Source organism: Sebastes umbrosus, chromosome 18 (genome assembly GCF_015220745.1).
Source record: "Sebastes umbrosus isolate fSebUmb1 chromosome 18, fSebUmb1.pri, whole genome shotgun sequence".
In the NCBI taxonomy this organism is placed as follows: domain Eukaryota; kingdom Metazoa; phylum Chordata; class Actinopteri; order Perciformes; family Sebastidae; genus Sebastes; species Sebastes umbrosus.
Window position 1 is genome coordinate 14,363,561 of NC_051286.1, and position 27,471 is coordinate 14,391,031.

The following is a 27,471-nucleotide window of genomic DNA, read 5'->3' on the forward strand; positions in this document are numbered from 1 at the left end:
CATGAAGTAGGGCAAGCCGCTGTCCCCGACTGATTCCGTGATCAAAGCCCCCCCACGTCTGTGAGAGGCCATGCCACGGCACTATGCCACGATTAAATGTCCTTTTTCCTTTTAATTGAATGCCATCACTTTCAGAGAATCACCTACTGTGCCACATGTCGCGGTGGCTGTGATGCCGTGTCTCAGGATCAGCAGGCGGTGGAGGCTGCAGATTCCCCCCTCACACACACACAAGCTGACCGTCCACATCAACGGCTTAGCTCGGCCCGCCACAGACAATACCCCATCGTTTTTCCTCTAAGCACCCGCTAATAGTTTCAGCTTTATTTCTGAAGCAACTTTGTTTTTTCTGGCGGAGAGTCAAAGCCTCGGTGTGAGATATTTGGGCCGGGATGAAGACATCAAGCGTGGGCGCATGTATAAATAGGGTTGTAATGGCAATACAATGGATGACCCTTCATTCTGAGATGAACAAACACAGCCACGTCAGTACATGGTGAAGTTGTATTCGTGGCAGAGAACCAAGAGCCTGACATACAATCTTGTGTTACCAGCACAGATTGCAGTTAACTGCTGCTGGCTTCTATTAGGAGTTGTGTTTGCTGCTGGCAGAACACAACAAAACTGTACGACCATGGTTTATTTTAGGAAACGTACGACTGTTGTGTCTCTAAGTTGAGTCTATGAACGCTCCTTTTTAAATTAGAATATTATAATACAATCAGTGTGGATGGAAGTGGGCTAAACTCCAGAGCTTAACCTGTTTAATCCGTCTTCAAACTGGGATAAAACATTGTAGAGCTGCAATGATTAATCGATTAGTTGTCAAATATAAAATTAATCACCAACTATTTTGATAATCGATTAATCTCTTTAAGTAATTTTTTTAAGGAAAAAAAAAAAAAGTCAAAATTCTCTGATTCCAGCTTTTTAAATGTGAATATTTCCTGATTTCTTTTCTCCTCTATGACAGTAAATTGAATATCTTTTGAGTTGTGGACAAAACAAGACATTTCAGTCGTCATCTTGGGCTTTGGGAAACACTGATTTTTCACAATTTTCTGACATTTTATAGATCAAACAACTAATTAATTAATCAATCACAGATTAATCAACAATAATAATCGTTAGTTGCAGCCCTAGACAACGTCAAATGTCTTGTTTTGTCTAACCAACCAAAGAACCCAAAGATATTCAATTTACTATCAGAAGAGTACAAGCGCTAAGGGTTTTAAAGTACCTTAACCATTCCATGAGTTGTGTGTCACAGCCACTGCTGCAGCTCCAACTGCTGACAATCAAACTATAACGCCTGCATTCACCCGTCCCTTTCACCTCACACAGTATCTTTGGCTCACATATCTCAATCCGCGCTTCACAATTTGAAAACCCCTGATCTAAAGTGACTAAAACTTGAGGAAAGAAATGTGCGCCAATGAAATACATGACACGGAATTCAACAAATAAATTACACATAATACTCCCTTTCTTGCACTCACCTAGTGTTTGAGAGTTATACTGCCACAATGACAAAAAGTGCATCAAATCAAAGCAGGATCGATCCACATACAGTAAAGGCAATGAGTCTGTGTTACCTTATTTGACAGAAATCTATGCATTTTTCCTGTTATTTCTGACTATTTCATTGACAAAAATGTATATTATGCTTAAGTTAATGAACCCTCAATTAACAAAACTGGTTAAAAAATATATCATAATTTTGGCGCTGGTGATTTTCCTTTGGTGCTGGCTTAAACTTCTTTAGGGGGGCACCAAAAATTCCTCTATGCAGGAAAACCCTTGAAATATTAAAGTTTCCTTGTAACAGCAATGGTACAGAGCACCAACCCAACACGGTGAATGGAAAGGCACTCTATCTTTGATTTTAAAATAATGGATTTCACCAGCAGAACAACTGTTTCAGTGTTTTTATAAAAATCTTGGATACAACCCACATTATTACAGAACTATTCTGTCTGTGGCGTAAAAAATAAAATACAAATTTATCAAAAAGCCACATTTCAGTACAATGACCTTCTTTTGTTTAGTTACCTTAACCGTTGTTGACAGTGCGCGGGGGCTTATTTTTAATATATTTTGGTGTGACAGACAAAAAATTCCTAAAAAAGGGGTAATATTTTCATAACATAAGGCATTTTTTAGGTCTAATTGCAAAAAAAATCTGTCCAAAATGATGTACCGTGAAGTCCCAATTCAGCACTAGGTATTATAATACTCTCTACAAAGGCATTGCCATATGCATCAGTCTGGAATAGATATTCTAGCTAAACACACAAATGCAAAAAAATACAAACACAAAAAAACCCTCTTTCCTTTGAAAAAAAAAAAGAAAAAGAAAAATCTATCGGCTAGATTTTCCCTCTGTACTCCCAAAGGTCTCTCTCTGGAGGAGAAACAACACATGCAGGAAGTGAGGTGGGATGTTCGGAAAGCATTTAGCGGATCAATACGCCAGGCAAGAGAGGGGAAGGGAGACAGACAGACAGAGAGAGGGTGAGAGGGAGAGAGAGAGAGAGAGAGAGACACCCAGAGCCCAGGGGAGAGGGAAGTCTCCGGGGAACAGCCTGTGCTTTTCAGGAGTACTGTTACACTTCTCAGTCAGTCTTGGTAGGAACATCCAACTCAGCAGCTTTTTCCACCCGTCTGAATTAAACGCAGAGACTGCGTGTGAGGAGGGTTGAGTAAGGCTTGTGGGTGATGTCACTGGTGTTTCCCGGAGGCCATCTTTACTATCTGATCAATGACCCTTCTTCTAGACCCCAGTAAGACCGTATTAGCTTCACTAGCACGAGACAACTGTTGTTGTAATGTTCAACATTTTGACATTTACTTCTAAAACCCATGACGGAGATTTCTTCATTCCAATCCACATAACCCTAAACAACATGCCTTTGTTTGTTAGCTTTTAGGTTAAAACCTTTACTTTATCAACTCTTCATGAGCTAAAAAACACACTTGTTTTAAGTTTTGTCACGAAATGTCAACGGCATCTAATAGGTTTTTAAAAAACGTTCATAATTTGGCTGATCATAAAGCTTTTCGGTTCAATACAGGACAGTTTAATTGTTTAAATTTAAATTATAATAAAACACCGAAATCAGAATAATGGAAGTAAGACTATCGCTTGACAGCAATGTATTTTTAATGCTACTTTTATCATTATTTTCTTGAATTGTTGAGACCAATAAGCCCCGTTTGAAATCTCACCAGGGTTGCAGCTAAAAATTATTTAAATTATTGATTCATTCATCTTTAAAGCATCACGGTGCCCACAGTGAATTCTTCAAAATGTTTGTTTAAATGATGATATGACAAAGAAAAGCAACAATACTTCAATACAAAGCTGGGACCAGATCATTTCTGTAAATTCTTTATATTTGGCCTAAACGTTTAGGTTGCAGACCACATTTCTGTTGATTGATGAATCAATTATTCAACTGTCTGTTTCAGCCCTATATCTCTTAAATGGTATCTAAGTAAGGCATAGTGTACAGCGAGCCGGTCATTGTTGTGAAATAACGCGTCGGGGTGCTGCATCGACCCTCTAGCTGTACATTATTCTGCTTATTACACGGCTACTTACTTAAGAAATCAATAATTTGACACAAAAATGGTCCGACATCAGAACTGCATCCATAGCAACGGTCTGTTATTCATAGCAACGGTCTGCTATAAGGAAAATAACAGACCGTAGAACGCCATGATTGACCAATCAGAATTGAGTATTCAACAAAGTGGTGTAATAGAGTGGAATTAAGTAATGAGAAAAACAAACAAAAATGACCAGGTAATAAAACCAGTACTCACCTTCTTTTAACATGCCAACTTTAAGACATTTCATGAAGCGACAGGCCTGGCACGACTTGCGTCTCCTTTTGGTGATCTCACATTCATTGGTGGCCGGACAGCTGTACTCGATATTCCCTGTAGAGGATCAGAAAAACAAAGTCAATAATTCTGTGAGCACAAAAGGTGCACGTCAGCACATTAGGATGAATTTGTTTTAGAATTACTGGATAGAAAAAGGAGATCAAATCAGAAATGGTAAACAACAGGCACAGGAAGACAGTAAAAGACGTGTGTGCATACACAAACACACACACACACACACACACACACACACACACACACACACACACACACACCTGTCCCAAGGTGACCCCGTGTGACACTCCTGAAGGAGAGGAGGGTTTAGTGGTATTTTGATGGGACATGTAAAAAGCACCTCCCCGCCCCGGAGTCCCACCCCCATTTTGATTCTCAGATAAATTAGCTTCATTAATGCAGAGCGTCCTCTCTGCAGCGCTCGCCACGACCCCTTCCAGCCCATCCTTCTTCACGGAAAGGATGATGGGAAAGCTGCCCTCCCTCAACAACACAAGGGCTAAGAGATGGACGCACGGCCGCCGAGCGCTCTGCATAATGCCCTCCGGTAAAGACCAAGAGCTGCTGTTAGACCCGCCGATCTAAGGCTCCCGTATCATGTAGCAAAGCTCGATGTATTATTCAAGTCCGTCTCGACGTTTGTTGGCTCACTATGGAAATATTTCCTATGCAATTTAATCACTCGGGTCCAAAAAAAGCCAGAAATGCAGACATATTGAATCTGCTGCCATGTAACCGCTGCCTGTTTTTCTCACCAGGTTCCGGTTAACAATTTTTTTTACGGGATCATTACGCGGCCACTTCAAAAGTCGACTCCAAGAGTCCAATGACAAATCCTCTTTCCCAAGTATCCAAATCCTTTGATTGAGTGTTTAAACAATGCCCCCTAAGTCCAGAGATGTATTAATGGTACCTAAAAACAGCAAACCAGGTGTTATCAGTTTGCAGTCCTGCCAGAGCGGCCTCCCCCCCCCGATCCTCCCCACAACACACACACACTCACAATCCTCTGTTGGTCAAGGAGAAGGTGCCAACATTTGTCAGGATCCCTGGCATCGATGGTGCCAGCAGGGTCACATGCACAGTGAGGGGCCCGGGGCACCATGCCAGCATGTTGGCAGAGGCTGCTGCTGCTTTCAGGGTGGGTGAAGTCTTTTAAACTGAGTACAGCTGAGCGCAGCGCTCATGTGTAGAGACACATGCTGTAAACTAATTGTATACAGCATGTACTCTATATACTAATTATTATGTTATACTGTTTGTGCAGTTTAAATACAACAATTCAATGATTTTGTCCCAATTCAATACTGCAACTTATTCTAAACAGGTTTTGAATAAGTACTGTGTTCACACACATAAGTGACAGTGAAAGTACACAGATAAGTATTCATACTAAAAGAATGCTTGATTTTCATTGTAGGGTATTGTTGATTAAGGTTGTGTTTTGGCAAGAATCTGGCGAGACAATACGTATCATGATACAGAGGTTACGATTCAATATATTTTTAAAAAGATGTATTAATTCTTTGAAAAGGCATTTTTCCTGTTGGTAAATAATGGTAGAGTATTTCTTGCATATTACAAGAAATGAATGTAAAGTACTGGAACAACAGCGCTATGACAATCACTATACAGTATAGTACATTTTATAATCTTTGTGCTGAAGGACGTCAATCAATCTATCTTGAAATGCCAATGTCAATTAACTTCACAGAGAGAAACATAAATGTTTCTAAAGATTTTATGCTTCATTTTTTGTTTTAAATATCTAGTATTGTACATAAATCACTTCCTAGTTAATATATATAGTGCACTTTATCTAATGTCCACCATTTGTTCCAGTCCTGAGTGTGAAATGTATCCACTAGTGCCCTCAAAATCTTCCACAATGGAATGGAAAAAGTAGCTTCCATTATTAAAGGAAACATTTCATACCTGAATGGATCAAAAATAACCTGTGTGTGTGTGTTCATGATTATGTGTGTATGTGAGGGGGTTGGGGGGGGGGGGTTGCATTAGGGGTCTACAATAGTCTTAAATTGCCTACCTCTAAAAGCTCACTGTCGGCATACCCTCTTAGTTAATCAGGTCTTGTGTCCACCTTTATTTCTCAAAGGACATTTCAGCCACTCTAATATCCTTCCTTAACCTCTCTTATTTTCCCTCTAAATTTTGATATATTATTATGCCATGCTATTATCCACGCACTCATCTCCACTCAAGCTGGACCTCTCCTTGTCCTCCTCCTTTACCGAGGCCGGGACCCCCCTTCCTGATTACCATTCCATTAAAGCGGCTTCTCCTTTCACTGAGTGACCACGTCCCCTGTCCCTTGTCCCTCTGCTTTTTATTTGGAGGACTCCTCAGCGTCTCCTCTCCTCTCTCCCCGTCCTCTGTTATTGCCCCGATAACACGTGCCTGAGCTTCTAATTGGCCCCCGTCTCCTCCCCCTTGGGTGTGGGCTGGAGGGCCCCGGGGGCAAAGAACAGATCCACACCTCCCTCCCTCCTCTCTCCACTTTCTCCCAATGAAATGCCTGCTTCTTAATTACAGTCACCCAACACTGATTGTTATTGACTGAAACTCCCGCGGCTCAGGACGAATGACGGACAGATTAGGTTCATTATGGGCCTGTCCTCCACGAAGGAGAGCGAGAGGAAGAGGAAGAAGAAGAAGAGGGGGGATCTTTGCACGACAACACAAAGTCACGCATGGACACTATTTACAGTCCTTCACTGTGTTGCTGGTCAGACTGAGACACATGCAGCCTTTAAAGGAACAGCGTGTAAAATTTCAAGGTATCTATTGGCAGAAACGTAATATAATATTCATAACAATGTTTTCATTTGTGTATAATCACCTGAAACTAAGAGTTGTTGTGTTTTTGTTAGCTTAGAATGAGCGTTTATATCTACATAGAACACTGGCTCTGGAGAGAGCCTTTTGCGTTTTTTACGTCACATGAAGGCCACCGTAGTTCTCCGACACGCTTGTGAAACTGCAGTAACGTGAGCCGCAGAGTGGAAAATCGTGGTACCGCTAGCGGCAGTCTGACTTCCGTTGCTCCTAAAGTAGTGTTATTATGGTAAGGATGGCCTCTGAGCAAGGCGAACGGCGTTACCAAGGTTATATACTTGGCGGCTCACGTTACCGCAGTCTTGGAAAGGGAGGAGTGAGCGGAGGGGTACTCAGTTGGTTGAAATCTGCGATCTACAGTATAACTGGTTTGTTTTATCAGCAATATTCTTATACACGACTTATTTTACAGCTTTGTTGAATACTCGATTGGTCAATCACGGCGTTCTATGGTCTGTTATTTCTTTATAACAGACCGTTGCTATGGATGCAGTTCTGAACTCGGACTCTGGAGGACTGTTTTTGTGTCAAATTATTGATTTCTTAAGTAAGTAGCCGTGTAATAAGTGGGATAATGCACAGCTAGTGGGTCATTGTTGCGAAATAAACCCCGACAGGGCGATGCGGAGGGTCTTGCATCGCCACTTATCCCTTACATGTTGAATGAATACCTTCAACACACTGACTTCAGCCACTAATCTGGTAGGTTAAATCAGCCAGAGGACGGTAAGTGACTTTAAGACAATGTTGTTGTTGTTGTATGCCGTCCATCTGTCAACCTTTCTTAAACATCCATCTAGCAGCAACGCGATTAAGAAGACACATTTTCGTTGTCTCCACTTTTTTTAGTGATTGCTTATGTTGTATGTCAATACAGCCGGTCACACATCATGTTGTTGTTTTCACTGACATTTAAATCGTTTTCTGCAAAAATACAAACCATTGAGTTCATGATATCTGTGCAGCAGAAGGTAGTGTAAGGGTAATACTGTTAGAAAACACAGGAAACATTATCACTGTCGTGAAGTCACTATTTTATATATTTGTGTCGGATAAAAATATCTGTAAAGTGTGTTCGGCTACAGTGAAAGACTAAAAGTGATTACCAGTAAAGTAACCAGCTATGTTTATTAAAGGAGCAATACGTAGCACGAACAGCCAGCGTTTAAAATGAGTAACAGCAGTCCAAATTCAAAACATTGGAGCCGTGGCCCGTCTGCTCATCCGGTGTGACTGATAGCAGTTAGCGCAAATTTTTGCAATTTGAGGGTTACCTTTTAGACATGACCACGTTTGCCTCTTTCCTTGATAACCCAGCTGCACACGGACCACAGAGAGATGTGCTGAGGTTTTTCAGGTCAGGTATAATCTAACGTTAACGTTATCTCTGTTGGTCCAGTTCGTGAGCTTGCTTCCATGACTGCAGAACGCTGTGTTTGTGTGCCAGTTTGTTTCATATGTGGCAACGCTGTGTCAAAATGGGCAGTGGACGGGATCACACCGGCCAAAACAAAAACAGACGTTTCGGGCCGGAATGGAAATTTCAAAGGAGAACATACTGGCTGTAGCAATGTTGTCGGAGAAGCCAGTATTTCAATTCAGCCTGTTTCCTTAATCTCTGATGTCATATCATGGTCATTTTATAATTTATTACAGTAAATATATTACATGTCGGTCCTTTAAATCAGCCACATTTATTGGCAGTAATGCACTATTATGATTTTTGCCAACTACCAATAAAAAAGGGGAATAAAGAAGATGTTTTTGTATTGCTTCAGTAATTCAAATTTACCTCCTCATCAATGCCAAGGCCTCACTAACCTGCAGTCTAGCTCCATGTCTACAGACAAATCCTGCAGATAAAATTCAAAACTCTGAGTCTCAGTTTGCAGCACATTATCTCTGTCCAAGTGATTATTCTGGAGCAGCTCCCACACATGGCAGAGTCGATGCCAGGCGTACGATTCACATGCAAACGCATAAAAAAATCACAACCCCAGAGCAGATTTACAGTCTGGGCCTAATGCCTGCTGTAGACGCTCGTAATCACTACCTCGTATTAGTCCCATAAGAGCAGACGGTTGGATAACAGCACTGAGGAACACATAACAATGGATTCCTCATCAGGTCAATATGTTTTCCTGGCAATTACAATTGTCATGGTAAAGCACATAAACAGTATTTTGAATCATCAAGAAAAAATAGCACACAGGCGTTACAGTATACCTTGGGAAATACCTTGTATCGTCCTTTTGAAAAAGGCTTTGCAGGCCTCGCAGGAAGCCACGCCGTAGTGGTACCCCGAGGCAATGTCACCGCACACCAGGCACAGCCTCTTGGGAATGGCATTGAGCATGTACTCGCACTTGATCGGCGAGTCGTCCACCACGACGCCGGAGCACTCCTCGTAGCGACGTAGGCACGCCGCGCCGCCTCCCAGCATGCCCGGGTTGAACATTGGCGGGGAGTCCAGGGCGTGCGAGTGTCTGCTGTTGCCGTTAATGTAGCCGCCGCTGGCGTCGGAGTTGCCGCTTGGACTGTGGTGACTGCCGGTGTCTACTAGCGAGGAGGACGGACTGGAGGGCTCGGTTTTGACGTAGGAACCACAGCTGGAGGAGAGATGTCGGTCCTCAGAGGGCATTCTGGTTAGCAACCTGGAGAAACAGACACAAGGAGAGAGCTGGGGTCAGTTTTAATTGAATTTACAGAAAATATTAGGGCTGTGTATTGGCGAGAATCTGGTGATACGATACATATCATGATACAGGGGTTACGATTCTATATATCGCGATATATTGCGATACTGTAAGCAAGGCGATATATCGCAATTTTTAAATCTAATTTAAGGAAAACTGTCAGTATAAAGAACACAACGCCATATGCATTAAATCTGAGTACAATTACATTTTACAACTTTTTAGAATCTATACAGTATCGCAAATCATAATATCGATATATTTTCGATATTTTCTTACACCCCTAGAAAATATAGTGCAAACTGGGGAGCAAATGAGCAAATTCAGGAATTGAGAAGAATTATTATTCTTGGCTGATAACAGAATATCTTTAAAAATATCTAATTAATTCTGCAATAGTCAGAGAAATTCCCTAATTTTCTTAACTCAATCATATAATGGATCATATAATCTTTCAATTAAATTGAAAAAGAAAACTGGAGGAACAGAGGTTTCAAACAACATCAGCGATATGAAAGAGCTTGTTTATCTCACTTTATTTTCTAGAGAACTGAGACACAAAGACTCTTACATGATAGTAAATATAGATCAGAAAACTGCAGTATCAGTGAAATTATCACCGCTAACAAGTCTGACAAGATGCACTGAGCGTTGCTTTCTTCCATCATCTCCTGATCATTCGGCGAGAGATTCATCAGCTGTGATGGAGCTCGCTGGTCCGTCTGAGTTTGATAGATTACGTTACAGACACAACCATTTATGTGTTGGAATGCCAAGTGATATACTGCAGCAGCTTATTTCTCTCAGGCGAAATGGTAACTAACGACCACATCAACAGATGCCCCATACATCTTGCAAACAATGCCCACAATTGGTCGGCTGCCAGAAGTAAATGAATGAATGAAACTTCAGAAGGCTGTTAATGGACAGAGAGAGAGGTGTTACACTCAGCATATGGAGGATCATGGGTAATACATGACCCAATCAATAGTCCCGGTTAGTTTGCCAAAGGACGGTGCCGGGTTACGGTGGACTTAAGTGAGAGGTTGGAGAGGCTGAGGAAGAGGCACTGACCTGGGATTAAGTTCCCCGATTCCAAATTTCATTATAAAGATGTGGGAAAAGGCAGAATTATTGGAAAATGTTGCTTATGTACACCGACTGACTTATAGACAAAAAGCAAATGTTGCCAGATAATGACCAAATATGATAAAATGTGATCAAAAACAAAGAGTTACTGGAGGGATTCTTGTATTGCTGCATGTATTTATATGTTTTTCATGGCAGATTTTATTCGTAAAGCTTAAAGAGGACACACTTTCAACAACATCAAATGTCCATAACTATCGGAAAAACAAAACACGGACGTCTTTATAAACTTTATGAAGGTTTTTGTTGAGGGATAAGTTATGTATTTACCTCCGATCCATTTGATATTGGCAGAATATTAATGCCGACCCTTGTCAATAACACCCTTCTATCGTCTGTACCTGTTGGAAGTGTTACTTTAGGTACATTAAAGAGAACACACTGTTCTTTATTTGTCATTTAAAGTTGAATGTAAGAAGTAGGGCTGTCAAAGTTAACACGATAATAAACACAAATACGTTTTGACGCCACTAATTTCTTTAACGCAGTTAAAGGTTGTAGTGGGCTCAGTTTTAAAGTTAGAGTGAACATACTGCTATCATTTGAAACTATAATCCATTGGTACCAATCATGTCATACTAGCTTGCCGCATAGGAGGCTAAATAAAAAAATATGGCGAAGAAAAACTGTCATGTCCATTTTCAAAGAGGTCCCTTGACCTCTGACCTCAATATATGTGAATGAAAATGGGTTCTATGGGTACCCACGAGTCTCCCCTTTACAGACATGCCCACTTTATGATAATCACATGCAGTTTTGGGCAAGACAAGGGAACTTATATGTGCACGGCACGACTACTTCTGCTACAGTTGGACAATAGGCCTCTCTAGGTTGTTATTGTACTTGCAGTAGCTTCAATAACATCCTCTCAAACAAAGCATGAAATGAGGTCTGGATCTGTGTTGGAACCGCTGGCTCTGTCCGTCAGAGTCGGTGCTGATCTTACACAACTTGAGCCCCGCATGCTTGTGAGTTGTAAATAGTGGGTGAGAACAGTGGAAAGCCATGTTAAGAATGTCTGAAACTAACAGGAAGTTAATGCTGACCAGACACCTCTGAACTTGTTGCCTTCTTCTTTCGCTGCCAGGTGCTGCTGCCCCGCTTTTCAGATGTGGTGTTGGTGGTTAGGAATGTATTTCCCCCCTCTGTTGCCTCAAGAGTTTATATAAAGCCATGAAGTCATCAGGCCCCGACAACATGAAACCTCTCTTTTAACTGCTAACGGGTAGCGGTTGCAGGGAGGAGGAGGGGGAGGTGGAGGAGGAGGAGGAGGAGGAGATAGCCTCCACCCCTGGGCCAGGATCAGATCTATTGATCCTCTGCTTCCTTCCTGTTCCAGATGAGGCATGAAAAAATAAACCCTCCTCTTACGGGTCCCAGACATTCCTTATGCATTTTTAATCAGTCGGGACTGTTAACATAGTGCGAGATGGAGCGATACAACATTATGTTAGTCTTCATTCTGAGGCTACTGCGGTTTATAAAAGATTCACAGGGCTGGCGTTAAATCTTGTTAGCAATCAGCATGCACCTATAGTCAATTGGAAGGTATATTTTCTCCCATCTGAGGGAATTGGAGAGAGCGGCGTGGTAACAGTTAATACATCATCGCAGCCAGATAGGGGGATTCCCTATGGAATAGTACATTGTGGCATATGTAAAAAGTAGTTCACTCCCCACTTAGCACACAGTAACGCTGGGGAGATGTTTTTTTGTTAGGTTTAATGGAAATTTCTAATGGGTCCTTTCAAATCTGTCGAAATGAAATAATGGCACGAGCCGCCAATTCGTGCAGACAGAAATAGCTTCATAGTTTCATAATTTGGTTTCTTCCTCTTATTATAAGGAGAGTTTTTCTAAGCGCAGCCCGACTCTCCACAACCCTGACCCGCTCCCTTGGCAACACACACACACACACACACTCAAACACGCATTGCACCTCATATCTAATGGGGTAGTGTTTGCTCCGCCGCGCAGAAAAAATGGTACAAACCGAGCAGACGAGCAGGACTCATCAGACAGACGTGAAGGTCACCTGCCATTCCCTGCTCGGCTGTTCTTTGAGGCCCAGACGGTCCCACAATGGACGCCGCGGAGCAGCAGACACAGGTTGCAGTGTGTCCAGCACACTGAAAGAAAGAGCGTCTAGACATGACTCCATGCAAAAAGCTAGAGCTGTCCGTAAGGTTTAATATGACCGAGACGCTGCCAGAGAGGCTGTATACGCTCAGGTCAGTGACCACTCTTGTTTTTTTTTTTTTATTATTTTTATTTTTGGAGCCAAAGTGTGATGGGTGTGAAAACGTCCCACCAGAGCAGCTTAAAATCTCAGATGTTGATGTGTGTGTGTATGTGTGTGTATTTTGGCATGCCTCCTCATGCTGGCAGTGCTGCAGATCCCCTGCTTCCCTACATAAATCCTGAATTCATCCACCTCTTCTCTAAACCATGAAATATGTTTTCCAGCCTTCCGAATTTCTGCACAATAAATTTTTACCAGTAGTCAAAAAAAAAAGAAAATGCATATTCAAAGCAATTCTCCACAATGACCTCATGCTATCCTTGGCTCGACGAGCGAAGGGTTAAAAACTCTCCATATTTTTACTATGTATTTTCTCACAGAGGGGAAATATTATTGTTAAGCTCGGGGTTAGGCTTGTAGCGAGGAACACGGCGTAAATCACGGTGCTGAACACACAGTGGAACATGGAAGCGCAGAAGGACAGAGGCAAGGAGCCATGCATGAAATTAGTTCATTAATCTTTCTATGATAGGCTGTCCTCGTTTGGGGCAAACTCTATCAGCTCTAAACTGAGTGCCCCTTCCTGCCTGACACATAGATTACACCGTTAGTCCGCGGCCGGCGGTGTCTGGGAAATGAATGGTCACGCGAGCGGGAAAATGGGGTAGCGTGTGTCGCCCGAGTGTTAAGTAGTAACAACAACATGCGCGTGACACAGCGTTGGCACAAATGAAGGTCATCAAAAAATGTGTGCGTTCTAAGATTTAAATGCATTTATGCGCCGCTGCGAATAATGTAGTCGGTTTACGGAGAGGAGACATTCGTCAAAATGTATTTTTCAAAGCACATTTTAAGGTTATTTGTTACAATAGAAACGACCATGTTTATTAAAATCTGCAAGCTGTGCATGTCTTTGACATCTTTAGTTGTCTGCTCACACCTTACAGCTCCAGTTAACACGTCTAAATCTCAGCCAACAACTTAAATATTACTTATAAAATTGTAGTTACTACTTATCAAGTCTGAATTGTTGCGTCCATATACCTCCTTAAGTTCTCTTAGTGTCTGCTGGATGAGACGATGCATTTGCCTCTAAACTGTGGAATAGTTTACCTCAATCAATCGACATTTAAACAAAAACTCACTTATTTACCGGCTATTTTGGATTGAGGTAATTTCTCTTTGAATAAATGTTATTCCTGGTCTAATTTAGATTGTATTCTATCTAAATTATATCTATATAAATGATATCTTGCCTCTCTGTGGTAGGTTGTGCCTTCAGCATTTGTTTTATGTATTTTATTAGGCTTTATGTATCTTATGTTCAAGTATGTGTGCATTCAATGTTTCACTTGGCTGCAAGAGGGAAAATTAAGTTTAGGACTGCAATGATTGATTAATCTGAAAATAATTTTTACAGGAAATAGTGAAAAAATGTCCATCACAAGTTCTCAGAGACCAAAGTGACGTCTTCATATGTCTTTTTCTGTCTAAACAACAGTCCAAAACTCAAAGATATTCTATTTGTTATTATAGAAAAATAAGACAAACACCAAATATTCAATTGGTTTAAAAAATCCTTAAATTCCTTAATTGATTATCAAAAAAGCTGTAATTTTCTAATAGTTTAAGCTCTAATAAAGTTAAAGTTAAAGTTTGTGTTTTGTGCTTTAATTGTGAAGGACTTTGTCAATTTTCTGCGGCAATCATTCTAAATGCTCTTAAGGTCTTTTCAGACAAAACGCAAATAATTACTGCGAATAAATCACACGGTGATTTAAAAAATTCAAACCTATCTATGTCTATGAGTCTATCCACTCTGAAACCGAAACTTAAACTTTCGTGTTTCCTTCAGCTGTTTTCATTTCTGCGAATTTCGGATGCGGATAAAAACAAACCAACCAATAAAATAATGACTTTTGTTCACGCGATCAATAGATTTTCTCGGACTTCAATGTCATAATTCTGTTCATACCGTCACACAACAACATGGATATTGATCTCACAAAATAACGTCCTCCTATTAAGGTTTTGGAATGAAGCTTTGAGTATCTGTTGTCATATTTTATGATGCCATCACCCTGAAAAAATGGGGAAAATGTGATTTTGTGTTATTGTGGTCAGCTACCTGATCAAGTCCCATAGCTGAAGAAGGCCATGGGGTATGGTTGAAACCTCTGAGAATTAGTAAGTGGACTTATTTACTACAGATTTGTATCCCGAAAGTGTAGAAAGAATCTCCACGCTCTTTATGAATTTTGTTTTGAAAACATTTTTACTTTCTTACTTTAAAGTTACCACTTCTGACCAGCTCTGTAAGTTCCAGTAGTACGTTTGTACTGCATGCATACTTTGTTTCTGCTTCTCGGAGTCTCTAACACACACACACACACACACACACACACACGCACACACAACACACACACTCACACACGCGCGCTCGTACACAGAACTTCCAGCATATGGCCTCTTCAATGTCACTGCCACGAGAAGAGATTGCATAGATTTCCCACATGGATGATGTCTCCTTACCTGGAGTATCAACCCCCATCTACATACACGTCCACCACCTCCAGGAAATTGCTCTCCCCGCAAAGTCAAACACACCCCTAACTGCCTTTTAAAAAGAGACAGAAGAAGGAGGTTATGGGGGAGAAAGAATAAACGAGCAGAGACTTAAGCCGTCATTGGGAATCAGAGGGGGACTCATGAGGGACAGTTACGATATTGATTTCATAAATAAACAGAGATGGCCATCGATCCTAATGTTATTTTGCATTTCAATTACTGCCCAGAAACATAACCTTCAAACGTCTGCTTCTCCACAGTAATAACATCCACTGATAATCACAAGCGAGTCTTGTCCGGCGCAAATTGGCTTTTCTCTCTCGCACTCTCTCTCTCTTTTTATTTTTTTCCAAATGTGTAAATGACACAACTTTGCATTTGCCTAATGGTATTAGGGCATGGGCTGAATTTCAAGTGAGACTCAAGCTGATACAGTAAGCGCTCCGGTCAATTGACACAATGCAAATTAACGTGGTGAAGAGGAATTAAGTTCACAATGTGAGACCTCGTGAAGCTACGATGAGGCCCATTAAATTAAACATGCTGGCTGACCCACACTCCATGATTAGACGCACTGCTTCTTCTTCTTCTTCTTCTCTCTCTCTCTGTGTGTGTGTTAATTTCATTTGATCAATAAAACAAACTCATTCTAAGAAGTCCTCTCTGCTGCCTGCGTTCAGCCTGAAAGCCATGTTCGTGTTTTGATTGAATAGCGGCTGCAAAAAAAAAAAAAGCGTCCATCTACATCCTGATGAATGCAGAGTCCTTGACAGGCTGCCTAAAGGATATATCTACATCCCTATATATCAAGAGGGGGTCACGACATGTAATGAAGTTATTTCTCCTCTCGTGCCGTCACACAGAGCTGCTGTTCCCTCGTATGCAGCAGCCATCGCCCTTAATAATCACGTCACTCTGAACACTTTTGAATTGTTTTTGTCTCTGGTCATTTTTACTGATCTTGTTCATGAAAACTCAAAGCTGGCGGTAAAAGAGAAGTTGGAGGGAAGCAGCATATTTTTTCAAACAATTTGAACATAATGCACCTGCTCCCTCCATCCGCCAGTGGACGCAGGTTCTATTGGCTTCCCAGTCCCTTTTACTGGTCCCATCAGCCAATCAAACTTGAATAGAGCTGCAACGATAAATCGATTTGTTGTCAACTATTGAATTAATCGCCAACTATTTTGATAATCGATTAATCAGTTTGAGTAATTTTTCAAGAAATAACAGCTTCTTAAATGTGAATATTTTCTGGTTTCTTTACTCTTCTATGACAGTAAACTGAATATCTTTGAGTTGTGGACAAAACAAGACATTTGAGGACGTCATCTTGGGCTTTGGGAAACACTGGTCGACATTTTTCACCGTTTTCTGACATTTTATAGACCAAACAACTAATCGATTGATCAAGAAAATAATCAACAGATTAATCAACAATGAAAATAATTGTTAGTTGCAGCCCGAAACTTGAAGATGGGTTTTAATAATTTTGGTGCAAAAGCAAACAGTGACCGTGTTACTTAAAGTACAGTGATGAAAGCGGTTTCCGTGCAGTGCAAAAAAGTGTGCTGGAAGCAGCAACATTTGTCCACTCACTAGAGTGATAAAGCAGAATGTAAGACGCTGGCCCTCACAAGTAACAAAACAACACTTCCAGTAATGTAACCAAGACTTAAAATTAAACTAACTATTTCTGATGTTCACTTAAATGTTTTTGAAGAACACATAGAAGCAGAGTAAGACTCAAATTTATCAGTACCATATAAGATATCATCTCATAAATCTCTGTTTTCTTTGCTCTTTCTGTATCAGATCTTCTTTTGGGGGGAAGTTTTATATCATGACAGTTTCCGGTTAAAAATCTCAACTTTGGCCCAACATAATACAACATGGTACACTATATGTCAGTAATAAACTCCAGGAAATAAGCCTATGCTCAGGGTTTAAATATTCTGCTATAATTTAATTAAGATGAACTTTTGCGATACCACATATTTAAAAATATTTTCTCTTGACGTAATGTTTAATGTGCTACTCATTTATCAAAAAAAATAAAAGATAAAAGATCAAATAAAAGGTTCGTTAAATATTAAATATCAACTTTGTAATCTCTTCTTTATGAAGTAGAATAATGCGGTCATGTTAAGAATTGTGGATTTATAGTATATGTAGCATAATGTAGCATTAAATAATTCTTAAGAGAATATAATTATTGTTTTCATCTTTAACTTTTCAACTTTTAACTTTTCAAATTTTTACTGCGCTGTATTAAGTCAAATTCCTTTGTACATTTGGCGAATAAAGCGATTCTGATTTATCTATTAATTTTTTTTAGATATTATTGACACTGACTAATGGAAACATTACATTATAAACACACTATGACAAAGTGCATAACTAGTGTAATAAATGCAGATGCAATGCATGATAAGATGTGTGTCTCTTAACAGACACAGTCAGGTGTTTCCATGATATGGCACCGCTAAAATTAGATCCCAGGTCAGTGTGTGATTCTTTGGTCTCATCCGTATGTGCGCGCAAATATGTGTGTATGTGATCGTGTGTGTGTGTGTGATCGTGTGTGTGTGTGTGTGTACATTTGACCGCTTGTGCTTATTCGTTCCTGTTGGTTTGCTTGTGAAGGGCACCTATGGGAACAGCAGGTGGAACGACAGAGAAATGGATCTGATTTATTAACTGAACATAAAGAGCAGTTAAACTTGAAGTATAAATGATGCAGTTGTCAAAACTGCCATGTGGCTAATGAAACCACAGCTAATCACAGAGACATAATAAGGTTGACCATTTTAAAAATCAACATTTACTTGTTAAACATTTAAAGAAAATGAAAATAAGATGCCTTTGTTTCATAATGAAGACATAAAACTCTATCATGTAAGAAAAGAGTGTCTACCATGAAAAAACTATTTATAAGCAGAAGGACTTTTTTCTCTCCCAAGAATTTTCAAATCATGTCATCTGACTGAAAATGTGGAGAGTAACTGAGGAATCAGATTTTAATAGTAGATTACACAGTTTAATGGACTCTGGTCCAGAGTTTGTTTTTTAATCCACACGTACTGTATAGCTGCAGGTTATTTGGATTTTGGTTATACACACAAATTAGCTTATAATTTCAATCAAGAAACACCAAAACGGTTCTAGTGTGGATATTTAAAAAAGATTAAATCATAAATTCTGAACACTGAAACATCTTAGCATATTTACATTAAAATGTATGTACAATAACATTTTTAAATGTATTATTTTTTGGGCAGAGGAAACACATCTCTGAACTGAGTCACTTCAAGTTATCCTGGTAAACGGTATTAAAAAATATCTAGATATATGTGTATATATATATGTATATATTCATTAAATATTTTCTATAATGTGAAATGCCTGATAAGCTAATATTAATTTGTAGGTAGAAGAACATATCTGCCTCCTCAGCAGAGACGTGGCGTGAGAGTTGGACTAACAGTCGTGGGACCTCTCACCTCTGGCCAGTAGGTTGGCCGTCAGACCTCAGGGGATTATTAATAGTGTTCCCTGAAGCCAGACCTTACTAAGCACAGCTTTAGCACAGATTTACTGTATGCAAATACATGAGCAACTACAATTACTTGCAGGTGGTAAACTGTGTGATAGTATTGTTAACAATACCTAATAGTAAAAACACTTTTTAAGTGTGTAGCTTCTGTTACAATGTTCTTTTGCTAATGAGAGTTTTTTTCTATTATAAACTGCAAGTTTCCTACAGTTAATAGTGATGGCAGACTGTTTTATTTAAAAGCTTTGTCATGGTTTGCCTTGAATAAACTCTCCTTAAATAATCAACATAATAGTTACTAGTTAAACTAACTCCTTCAATGCCGCATTAATCCCAGGAAGAACTCAGTTATAACCAGTAGAAATATGTAGAGTGGTGAGTTTGTAAATTTGTACATGACTTTGTGGTGTATTGGGTGATGTCATAAAAAGGTACTATAAATGGTCCTGCAGTTATCAGAGGAGGCAATCTTAAAATACCAAAACATGTACACATTCAGATGCATACATTCACATATAACATGTATATACATGCACATACGTAACCAGCTCCTCACACGCGTAAAATACACTTGCATATGTTTGTGTACGTCCATAAATGCAGGGTTTACATGCAAATGCACACATGCATCCCTACAAACACAGCAGAACACACACATACACACGCACGCACACACATGCACACACTTGCACACACTTGCACACACTACTAAGACCTGGCCACGGGTCAGTATAGGTTAATAGCATCATATCGTTACCTTTGTCTTTTTTAGCATTTAAATTCATCTTAAAATATAAAAAGAAATATAATAACTTAAAGCCCACGGTGTTAATTGTATGAACGTGTACGAAATGCAGTTTTACAGATTCTAAAAATTGATGAATGTGCGAAAAAGAAGAGCTCAGGGGTTGTGGGTTTTACACCGCAATCTGCACAGGAATTACAATATTGAATGTCAAAGGCTGAAAAGACAATACATGAAACTGATCTATTCAAACACATTAAAAAGAAATGAAACCCAGATCTGTTACTTTTATGTGAGATATCAAAACAACGGACACGTTCTCTATACACTTGTGGTCAAACATTACACTTCTATCTGTCCACTCAGAAATTAGAATGATTAATTTGATTGTAGTAATTAAATTAAATGTATATGTGTTGTACCTTACATTGTGTGTACTGCACATTTAAATTAACAGTTTGAATTGTCAATGTTGTACACTTTATACTATATTACTTGCCATTTTGTGTCAGTATAAATCTAAAATACAACATAAAAATAAATGTAAAAAGCAACAATATGTACATTTTTAATGTAGCATGATATTACTGCAAAGTGTATAAAAGCTGCAACCACTTTTAAATAAGAGTTACTAATCCCTCCTAATAAAAGCAGTTACTTTTGAATGCAAAAAATGTTTTATCTTTTCTCTTGCTAACCAAATACAGGCTGATGTTATTTCACCTTTGTGAGATTTTGCCTAAAGTTGCAGAAGATCTTTCTTTCCTTATGTTCAGAGTTTGAAATACTCCTAATCACAGTCCTGCAAAAAGTGCTAAACAGGTTAAACCATTCCAATCCCATCTACAGATTACATTAAGAGGATCCCAGTAAAGGGTCTCCCTGTCTAATCATATTTGGTCAAAAGAAGAGCGTCTTTCCAGGCATGCAACGAGTGAAATAATGAAAAACAAAAGGCTGGTGAGAGTTTCTTTGACTTCTGTAAAACAAGCTGCTTGATCCCTGCACTTATGAACTAAATGCACTGTATACTTTAATCTTATTTAAATATAATTAACTGCATTTTCTTTATGTATACTGACACTTTGGAGATGATCAAATCCCTCCTTTATTTAATCATAAACAGCAAAATTAAGTACAAAAAACAACAGAAAAGTGATCAAAGCTTTAACTAAACAGGCAGTTATCTGCCCCCTCGAACACACTGTCATCTGTCTCTCATGAACACACACTCTCACACAGACTGGGCGACAGTACAGTCACAGTTTTCCTTCCCTGGGACACCGCCGGACACCGGCTGCTGCCAGAGGATAGTCGTCTGGATACGGTCGGCATTAATCTGCCTCTGGCTCTTCCCTGCGGCTGAGGTTAAACCCTGGATCCTGATGCAGAGCTACACAGCTGCAGGGCAACCGTCCGACCTGGACTCCCCGTGGGCTACTCTACCGAGCTGCTGTCCCGTACACGGGGAGGTGGAGCTGAGATAACGCGAGGAACTCCCTGGCTTTTGAAACAGTTTACTTTACGCATGAGATTTTTCATTTTTTTCTCGCCTTTTTGATAAAAATAGAGGCAAAAAAAGTCAATAAACCTGTCATCTAAAATGGAAACAACAGTAGAGATGAAGAAGAAACAGAGAAGATGAGGAAAAAGAGGTGGAAAGAGATGCACCTACTGGTTGTGGTAGCAGAGAGGGTCAGGGATGCACAGTTCGGAAACATCCATCAGTCCACGTTAAGCATTCCAGGTGTTGCAATAAAAAAAACTGATAAACAAACAGCTGGGGGAAAAGCTGGAGGAGGAGATCAGTTCCTAAGTCTCCACATATCTTGATGAAATGTTGGTCAGGTGTTCCTGGGTGTTGTCTCCCTGCCCTCCCCTGTTCAACACACACACACGAACACACAAAATAAAAAAAAAAACCTTCTGGCTCGGCCCGACAAACTCCAGTCGGCACAGGTGCTGCTGCACACTTGGGCTCAGGAGTACGTGTGAAGAGAGGAAGAGTGGTGGCGATACAGAGAGAGAGGAGAGAGGAGAGAGGAGGAAAAATCCTGAGGTAGAGATGAAGAGAGGAAGTAAGTGTAGAGGAGAAAGAAACGAGATCAGGGGGAGTGATGGAGAGAGAAAGAGAGAATAAAAGACAGACACAGATGGATGGAGAGCAGCAGTGGTGAGAGTGCACTCGGGCTGAGTAAGTCAGCGAGGGGATTGAGTCTCCATTGAAGTCATGGGGGCTCTTTAAGAGCAGGGGGGAGCGGCTTGGGGCATACGGAGCAGACGCCATTGGTCGGTTTCAGGAAGGCTGTCCTGAGTGCAGCCAATGAGGATGAGAGATTACTGAGATGGGAAGGACTAATGGACTACCGGTCGGTGTCCAGTCATTCACAAGGGAGCGCTGCAAAACACAGAGACACAGGCAGACCCCCCCCAAGATAGATATAGATATATATAGATATACAGTAGATATAGAGGGGGTAGATGAGGAGTCACATTTGGTGTTTACAACTACAGAAGTAAAGTGAAGTGGACAGCAGTAATTGACAAGCAGCAGAAGTAGCAGCACGCTCACTGAAGGCGATTTAAACAGGTCTGTTTACTGTGCTTTAAAGGGCTCAGTGCCAGCTTACAGAGCTAAACTGTTCCCTTTACTCTTTTATCCTCCACCGTGGATCTGGCTTTTCCACAGCCTGCCCTCCTTTGAAGTACCGGCAGCTGCTTCCCACAGCATTTCACCAGTCCCACTGTGAAGAGAGGGGGGTCACACCAGTAACGAACGAGACAGGATGTAAGAAACCGAGAGTGATAATGACCTCGGCACGAACGATAGTAACGATGACAGACAAGTTTGAGTGGATCTTTACCACGTCTGTGTAATGTGGCAGCCATCAGAGGAAACCCAAAGCCCCCCCACCTCCACCACCCCGCCCCCCCAATCCAACCCACTTCATCAACCCACATTTTCCTGATCGATACAAAACCCATCACACGCTCTTATTGATCACAGCGTTGCTGTGTCGCCACAAGCCTCGGGACAGACTCTGTTTCCCAACCGTCTTTTAAATAAAAAGGAATTATACAATTTTGAACGTTTTCTTTTCATGTCAGTCCGTATCAAAGTCACGGGAGCGAAGGCTGATTGCTTTAATAAAAGGAGCTGTGCGTTCTCAATTAAAGTTTTGATCAATATTTGGGCATTTGATGTACTTTCCTGCGGAGGAAAACCAGGATATTCCCGCTGATCTGATTAAGACATCCAGACATAATCAATAGAGGAGATATGTTTATGTTTTTAATGAGGCAGAGAGAAGACGCTAATGTTTACATGACATGTATGATTTCACATTAGGTTTGTGGGGGAAAGTTAATTAAATAAAAAAAATAAAAATGTTTTTTTTTTTTTTTTATGCAAATTTAGAGTGCATGTGAAAGTATCTCTAAAGGTAAAGCTGCAGATTTGGTTAATTAAATACATTTTTAACTGGTGAAACATTATCAAAATGACATTCTCATCTATCAGGGTTGTTTTATTTCATCTATTAATTAAAAAAAAATCACTGCATTTAATTTTGCAGCTCCACTCTTGTGTTGCCAGTTTTCTGAGGTGGGCCATATTGTTAAGTCCAAGGCTCATCTGCCTCCCTCCCTCTCAGCCAGCCAGCTTACACAGCGAGGGGACACACCGGGCTTCATGGCATCTGACAGGAAATCTATTGAACGCACAGTCTGTAATCCCACTATCACGCTATCGCCAAACGAAGAAACAGTAATCCAATCATTAGGTCTGTATTTAAGCAAAACAGATTTTCAGCTCTACGACCGAGAGTGTGTCTCTTTAAGCAGATCACAGCGAGTCTGGGATCTAAACACACTGTGCATTTCCAGGCAGCAGTTTATGTTTTCATTATAGTTTTTGCTCTCATTTGCTGTTTTTCACTCTCAGTCATGTATTCCCCATCTGAATGCGGGAATATGGCCTTAATTTAACAGAGAACAGATGGATAGAAAAGGGAATTGGGTTTATTTTTGGAGAGAAATTTAGGCTTATACAGTTTGAAAATGTGTGCACTCATGAATAAAAACACATAAAAACCTGAACGAAACGCTTCTAAAAGCAGATCAGAAACGCTGAGATTTAACCGTCTGTGTGCAATCAGCAGCTTGTTTCTGAAAAGTGAAAAAGAACCAATCGTTATCTGTCAATAAATAGTAATTACATATTGTGGTGAGTTGAGGGACACAATCTCGCTGTCACACTGGCAGCATGTAATTAAAATCCTGATTCATGAGCAAACTGGTCTTTTATGTCCGACCTTTTGACCTCTCCAAACAGACACTGGACTGTGAGCGGCCCGATGGCTCAGCAGGAAGCCCGCCGTGTACTCCCACTGGACATAACTTGTTACAAATGATGCATGTCAACTTTTAACAACAAGAAACTGATAAAATAATTGCATTGATTACCAGACAACAGACAGTATCTTCCTTAAAAAGACTTATTATAATTGAGGAGCTGTATACTCAAAGCTCATCGCTGCTACTTCTCTGGTTTTAATGAGATCATCACACGAATTTAAGCAAATTACTGATAGTCAACAAAAAACAACAACTATGAAATGGGAAATATACAAGCCAAAAAGTAATTTATATATTTATATTATATTTATATATTTAGTCAGTGATGGTTTCTTTTTAAAATTTATCAGCTATAAAATATAAAATGTTGTTTTTTATTTAAATTTCGGTAACAAGTTGATGAAATCAGTTTCATCTCAGAACAAAATCATGACTGAACAAACTGTTTCTGTTCAAATTGGAAATTTTCAGTCGAAGAATTAGTGCGAGAGAAAGATTCATATTTATCATATTTCTTATCTTATGAAAACCCACAAACTGAAATATGACAGAAGTATCATTATTAGCTTAGAATATTCATGTTATTTAACTAATAATATACTTATAATGAAGGAGCTAATATGAGGTGCACAACTCACAACATATCTCCCTAATGACATATATTACAAACAAGTTAAACCTTCCAAAAAAAAGAAGAGAAGTTATTAAGAGTCTGATAATGTTTCTGTGTTGCACCTTTGTGGAAGTTATTTCATTATAAAGCAGCTATAGCAATGTTATACATAAATCTGACAAAATAAGAGGGACTGTCAAAGGTCAAGGTGACAGATTATTACCTATTAATCTGTTTTGTTATATTTAGGTGTTTTTTTTCCTTTGGTTTACTCTCCACTTATGTAGTTTGGTTTTAAAATGCAATTGTTCATGTTATATATTTTATTTTTCTTTGACATCATGGGATCATGTAGGAAATAAGTGTTCTCTCTTTTGAAAAAAAAAATATATATTTTGAAGTAGGGCTGTGCGATAATTTAATATGATACTTTATCATCTTTTAATGGAATATCGTGATGAAATCATACATCAAGATATCATAATACACAATTACATAATCTAAATTGATAATAACAAGCACATACTAACTCAAATTTCTCAGAAAGAGAAGAAGTCTGCTAATGGGAATACCCCAGTGTAGTTAAATCAAATTATTGTCTTAATCTGATTACTCTGTGGTTGTGTGCGTACATGTAAACATAGTCAGTGTATAGCTGGAAATATTTATTTTTTTCTCTATGATTTCACTTGAAACTTGTTATGTTCATTTACACTAAAGTCCTTAATTAAATAAGAAAATACTCTTTTTTTTCAAGCATTTAATTCATACAGGAGTATACAAAAATGGGCTTTACCATGTGGTTATTTGATAAAGACTATTTATGTATTGTATTACCAGAAAATGTGCTATATCGAGATATATATTGTTATCGAGATATGAAATGACCTGATAAACGATTTTGTCCATATCGCCCAGCCTATATTTTGAAGATACAAACTATATTTTGATCCACTTATATAGAATTTGAACCCTCACCATAAACGCAAACATATTGTACACAGATATTGCAATCCAGGCCAAAATACTGCAGAGATTAAACTTCTAAAATGAAAGTGTAAAAGCCTCAGCTCCACCTCCAGAGTCCACCAAATCAACAAAAATCTTTATCCAACTACTAACACGACGCTCACTAAACAGACCCTGAATCACTCGCACATTTCCCTCTCGCTGCCACACACTTGTTTGGCTCGTCTGCTGGAGGAGTGTGGAGAGGGATAATTACTATAGCCACAGGGCTGCATTAATCAGCTGGGTGCATTTGTTGGTTTTTATTATGTTCCACTCCCCTCTCCGGGCCACGCTGACTGAGCCACCACGACTAGACGGTGCTGGTGGAGGAGCGCGGTCGCCCCGCTGCCCGTTCACGCTGGGTTAATAAATGCTATTAGCCTCTATCTCTTGCCTCTTAATTTCTCATTTAACTGAGGACAGTTAAAACAAAACTACGCGAGCGGCGGTGTTAATCAGGGACTCGTAGCAGGACTCGGATATCCTGATTGAGAGAGCTGGACTCACACGATGAGGGACAGAAATGTATGCTGGGATCTCTGGTATTGAGAGTGTACATGAAATATCCATGCAGGGAAATTCACACTTGATCATTTATTATAGTGGTGGTATGATTTGATATCATTGATAGTAAGCAACAGGCAGAGTATGTCCTAAAGTGTTTTGTGAAATTATGCTTATTTTTCAGCCCCTATGTGAGAATAATTTGTATTGTCTTTAGTTATTTATATTGTGGGTAGATGTATTATAATTATATTAAGATGAGGACTTTCTTTGGATTCAGTGCAGAGACTGCAATATTTTACTTTTATTATGATATTAAAGAAAAATCTGTTTTTATAAACTCTTAAATTACGGTCGACTCGCATTGTTGCTGTCGTGTATCGTGGCACCGGTTGATCTCACTGCACCATTCATTATTAAAATGTCTTCAATCACGATAAGACACTTTGGTTAAATGCAATCGCCAAATGGCATATATTATCTTGGGGACATTTTTCTAACCTGCGTTGCATCTATATGCTCCAGTGGAAGCCGCCATTGTGATTCCAGCAACAGCGAATGGTCTCCACCGTGTTTAATCACATTAAATATAAACAAAATCAATTGCACCGCCGCGCTCTAATTTTAAACAGCTCCTTGACACCAGTCGAAGCCTCGGCGTCTCGCATATACGTCACCTGCATAACACAAGAGGGTCTGGATGGAGTCACCTCTACAGCAAAGCCAGGTTGTGTCATTGCCATCCAGAAACGGGATCAATACATTCCTCTCAAGTTCATTCCAATAAGGCAGCTGGCAAAAACGGCCCTCGTGGCGTCAGCTGTTTACAGCTTTATGACGCTTCTGCGTGCGAAGCAAGCCTGCTGGGTTTAGAGCCTGCAGATGAAAACAGCTAGCGCCAAGAGAAGTGGGTAACTTTACACGGTTGCTTTGAGTGTCTACTGGACAAACAACAAGACTTTTTATCTAAGAGAATAGTATATTTATATCTCTTAATATTAAAGCTAGGGTTGGTAATCTTCAAAAATATTTTTTTTGTTATATTAGTTGAAATTCTCATTACATCCCGACCACAATCAATAAATGAAATGCTCTGACAAAAAAAAGAAAAAATCTGTGGCTATACGGTTGGGGGAAAAAATCTATACAGCATAGTATCGCGATATTTTATTGATACACAGACGTCAGGTATTGATCTTTTATTATATAAACTATTAACATCTTAAGAATCCCGGCCGCTATTCTGTCTTCATAACGCTCCGAACTAAC

The 27,471-nt window shown here is 39.7% G+C and overlaps 1 protein-coding gene across 7 annotated transcripts in view; it reads right to left on the reverse strand.

Moving 5' to 3' along the window:
• Positions 1–27,471, reverse strand: part of esrrgb (estrogen-related receptor gamma b) — a 150,010-nt gene that overhangs the window by 21,135 nt on the left and 101,404 nt on the right. For 5 of the 7 annotated variants that reach the window (XM_037751110.1, XM_037751107.1, XM_037751106.1 and 2 more), the window contains 2 exons: positions 8,989–9,416; positions 3,829–3,945 (listed from right to left, as the gene is read on the reverse strand). In XM_037751110.1, the coding sequence (XP_037607038.1) occupies positions 3,829–3,945; positions 8,989–9,403 (532 nt within the window). In that variant the 5' untranslated portion in view covers positions 9,404–9,416. Of the gene's footprint in view, positions 1–3,828; positions 3,946–8,988; positions 9,417–21,393; positions 22,124–27,471 lie in introns of those variants that run through there. The other 2 variants (XM_037751103.1, XM_037751105.1) reach the window with 2 other exon arrangements.